This window comes from Gavialis gangeticus, unplaced genomic scaffold (genome assembly GCF_001723915.1).
Source record: "Gavialis gangeticus isolate Ggan-Ray unplaced genomic scaffold, GavGan_comp1, whole genome shotgun sequence".
Taxonomy (NCBI): Eukaryota; Metazoa; Chordata; order Crocodylia; family Gavialidae; genus Gavialis; species Gavialis gangeticus.
Window position 1 is genome coordinate 14,824,959 of NW_017729003.1, and position 4,325 is coordinate 14,829,283.

The following is a 4,325-nucleotide window of genomic DNA, read 5'->3' on the forward strand; positions in this document are numbered from 1 at the left end:
CCCCCCCCCCCCCCCCCCCCCCCCCACACACACACACACTTCTTTCAGTACTTTTCCATTCCTTATCGCTTCTGAAATGCCTCTTCCCTCTTCAGGTGTTGGAACTGAGCTAAAGCTACGGTTAAACTATGTTCTGTTATGGTATAGGTCACGGGGGTTGGAATTTGAGGTCCCTTTTTATAGTTATGATTCCATGATGATATGGAAGTAGAAGCAATATGCTGAAAGGAAGGCTGATATGCGTTTCATAGACAACATAATTAATGTCCCAAGAGAGATCTTGCTAGACTAACCATTTCTATTTTTAACCTCTATATCTTTAAAACCCAGCTTGGAGTGACTGTATTGTGCATCTCCTACAGTTTTTAAATTCAGCTCACTTTTTAGAGTAGAAATTAAGTTCCTGATACTGATCGTAGTCTCTTAACAGTTATTGAAATGCTTCAGAAATGCAAGAAGTTGTATATCAGACTGCTAAATTTAGAGAATGAATTGGAACTGCAGAATAGTTCCAAGTTTTGTTTTGTTTTGTTCTTTAATTAAGTGAGATCTTGTTGTAGTGAAGTACAGCAGAACTCTTTAGGGACTGACCACTTAAAAACTGTTGTTTTATTCTCCTCCAGTTTTTTCACTTTCTTCCTAGTGATCTTGGTCTACAGAGTCAGACAAGGGGAAGTTGTATAGCTGTCTTTACATTTGAAGTCTAATTCACAACATCCTCAAATCACAAGACCCCTGTTAAAAGGGATGAGAGGGATTCCTATTATCACTTGTCTGTCCCATCCTTTATTACTGTACTGTTGGATCTAAGTGTAGGAATTTGACACACAATGCCCAGAAGACCTCCCAGAAAGAATCCTTATATAACCAGACTCCTTTAATTCCCTATTTTGAAAAGGCAGCATTCTAGAAACCTGTCTCCTGTACCAGATTCTTCCTTTGACTAATTACATTCCCTGAGGCAAATTGCTATTCCCACTTTGTTTAAAAAAATGTTAATTGCATCATCAGATTTGGCAACACCATACATTTGTCATTCTTCTCTGATATTTATCAGCATGTCTAGGACAAAAGATATTTCTACTCATTATTTAAAGTGCTCAGGTGTCTGGTCAAGTTCTGTAAAGTAATCCACAGGTAAGCCTGTGTAAACTGTGGAATGGGATGATCTCATTCACTATAAACTATGGAAGGCAGCTGTAAACTTTTGCTTTCAGCCCTGAACCTTTTAAAAATGAGGCCCTTTCTGATCTGAAACTCTAAGTTGACAGCCCCACTTTCATAAAGATCTTGCTGTGCACTGACATCCCATTGCAGGCTTTGCAAGCATCTTTCTAGCTTGGAAGGGAAAGGATGCATCAAGTCAGGGATAGACAACCCTTGGGCATGTGTGCCAGAGCATGGCATGCAAGGCTATTTTCCTCAGCATGCCACAGCCAACCCAGACTGGGCAGCTTCTGCCAGCAGCTGCCCAGAGCCCAGGCATGCTGCAGCCAGGAGGCTGCAAATGGCTACATGGGGCTCTGCAGCCCCAGCACTAGTTAGTGGCTGTGGCAGCTGCGTGTGCATGTTTGGGTGCACAGCCAGGAAGGGGCCTGGGGCAGTGCAACCCTGGCTCCTCCGTAGCAGAGCCTGGCACAGCTGTTTGCAGCCTTCCAGACACCTGCTACAGCTACCCTGGGCCTGGGCCAGCTGTGTAAGGCAGCCTGGAGGCTGCAAACAGTTGTGCTGGTTTCCCAAGCCCAGGCATCAGCTCCGTGGCAGTGGTGGGTACATGCACAGCTCAGTGCATAGCAGGGAAGGGAGTGGGGCAGTGCAACCCCAACCCCTCCCTTCCATCCACCCAGAGGTATTCTTGTACAGATTCCCCTCTATTTATGCTATACGTGTGTTTCTGGAGAATGGTGCATAAATTGAATTTGCAGAACCCACTTTGCAATGTAACAAATAGGGCTAGGTTCCCATAGTGATGAGGGAGGGAGGGAATGAGGCTGGGACTAGAAGAAGGGTGCTGCTCCTGGGGCTGCATGAGGCAGCAAAGCAGAGGGAACAGCAGCACTCTCCTCATCCCTGGCTGTGCTCTGCCTGTCCCAACTCACCTGTGCTCCTGGGCTGTGCAGGCACCCTGGGCCTCTGCAGCCAGGGCTGGGGTGAGTGCTGCACCCCATGCCGCCTGGGGCTCCTCTTGTCGGCGCTGGAGCAGCCCTGGGAGTAGCCGACACCATGGCACGGCACAACCCAGGAGCCCCGGTGTGGGGGTACAGGCAGAGCACAGTGCAGCCCAGAGGCTGCAGGCAGTTGGCACCAGCTGCTCCTGAGGCTACTGCAGCTGGGGCTGGGGTGAGTGGGGCCATGGCCCTTCCCCTCCCCCCACAGACTTACCTGCATGGGTGGGAGGGACTCATCTGTGCTGATAGCATATAATGAATTATGGGTCTAAATATGCTCATCACATAAGAGCAAACTTGCATATAAACCTGCATAAATTGAGGGAAACCTGTAGCCACTGCCAGCAATGAGGAAAGGGGCCCTTGCAGCTCCCCCATCTCTGGCACACCAAGTTGAGGTGTGGATGGAGGTTGGGGTGATTTTGGCACTCAGGCCAAAAATGTTGCTGATCCCTGTGTCAGGTCTTCCTTTCAATTTTGGAGGGAAGGTGTTGGGAGAGTTTGTCCAGAGAATTCTTTTCCCCTGACACTTGTGGGACAGGGGTACTCATTGATGGTAGTTAAAGAGGCTTTGTTAAAAGATTGTGGCTGCTTCAGTGCTCACAGCATGCCATACACAGGTACAATACATGACCTAACAAATATTTTTGTGGAAGCAGTGGTACTCTTGTCCTTGAAGAGCTTTGCTTCCTGCAAGTACCAGAGGCCAAATGCTACTTCATAATTTTAAAGGAATTGGATCTTTTTTCATGACTGCGGATGGCTGGATCCTACAGTGCTGAGTTGGATTTTACTATGAGTTCAACTATTTTTATATTGGCAAGCATATAAAGACATAACATGGCCATATCCTAAGTATTCTGCTCAGTGAGGGCCATTCTAGCCCAGACTACCTTTGTCCCAGCTTTAGTAAACAACTGCACAATATCTAGTTCCATAATAGTTCAAACTAATGCATTAGCCATATGTAAAGCAGTGCATCCCTTACAAAAAGGTTGCCAGTGGCGTCTGTGGATGGTTGCCAATCTCTGATCAGCGCTTGCCATCCCCCCTCTACCGACAGTGCCATCAACATCTGCTGGAGCTGCCCGCTTACTGCTGTTGTGCTCCTGCTGCCACCAGCACCACCGTGCCCCTTGCCCAGCTGCTGGGGGCATGTGTCATTCATGAACTAATGGGAATGGTGGTATATGTCACATGTTGTTTCCATGATAGTTCAAACTAATAGTAATGGGACACCATGTGGTTGTTTATTAAATCTAAGACAAAGGCAACCTAGTGCACAAAAAGGCTGCCCACAGTCATGGTGTTTGCTGAAAAACCTTGGTGAACACTGTTTCTTTATGCTCCATCCTATCATTTCTTATTGGATTATGAAACATGAATTTTCTATACTCAGGTCTACCACAACGTCTGGGAGAGCCTTCCCTATCTATCAGATGCTCTTAAGCAGCCACTGCTTTGTACGTGGCAGGGGTGGAATGAAGAATGGGATGAGGTGACCTCTAACACAGTAGCTGCTGCTTGTTTTTCCTTCACTCCTCTGCGATTCCTAGGAAGCAGGGTAGTTGGGGTGTAACTTCCGTCTTCCTTTCCCATACACCCAGTTACCACCTGCAGTGCCTGGTGCTAACTTAGCTAGGACCAGGGACCAACAGCTGAGAGGTGTTGGTACTTAACAGCAATCTTCTATCTTCTGCCCCCCTGCAGGCTCCGGGGGAAAAGAAGCGGCTCCTTCCTAGTGCGGCGGGAGCCTGTCCCTTCCCGGGGCTGTGGGTTACTGGGCTCCAGCAGCAGGAAGGGGCAGGCTGCCTGCGAGCGCCGCCTCGCAGCGCTACAGGCGCATCTTCCCAGCTCGGCTTCTCGGGAGCCGAGCCGGGCTGAACGGACCTGCACCGCCGCACAGGCTTTCCCCGGCCGTCCGGCTCCCGCAGCCCTTTGACAGCTCCAGCGGGCCCCGGGGCTAAGCGGGACGGGCGGCGAGGCAGGTCCTCCTGCCGCCGGGGGCGCAGTGGATGCGGGAGCAGGAGCAGCTGCACCGCGCAGCGGAGAAGGGTAGCGCCCGACCCGCAAGGAGCAGCCGGGGCGGCGGCTGCTCGGCGGCCATGGGTAAGGGCGCGGCGGCGCCGCGGGGGGCTGCGAGGCCGAGGGCTGGAG

The 4,325-nt window shown here is 50.2% G+C and overlaps 1 protein-coding gene across 5 annotated transcripts in view; it reads left to right on the plus strand.

Annotated features, from left to right (window-relative positions):
• The first annotated feature begins 4,041 nt into the window (after positions 1–4,041).
• Positions 4,042–4,325, plus strand: part of RUFY2 (RUN and FYVE domain containing 2) — a 60,349-nt gene continuing 60,065 nt past the window's right edge. For all 5 annotated transcript variants that reach the window (XM_019507865.1, XM_019507862.1, XM_019507863.1 and 2 more), the window contains exon 1: positions 4,042–4,277. In XM_019507865.1, the coding sequence (XP_019363410.1) occupies positions 4,184–4,277 (94 nt within the window). In that variant the 5' untranslated portion in view covers positions 4,042–4,183. The remainder of the gene's footprint in view (positions 4,278–4,325) is intronic.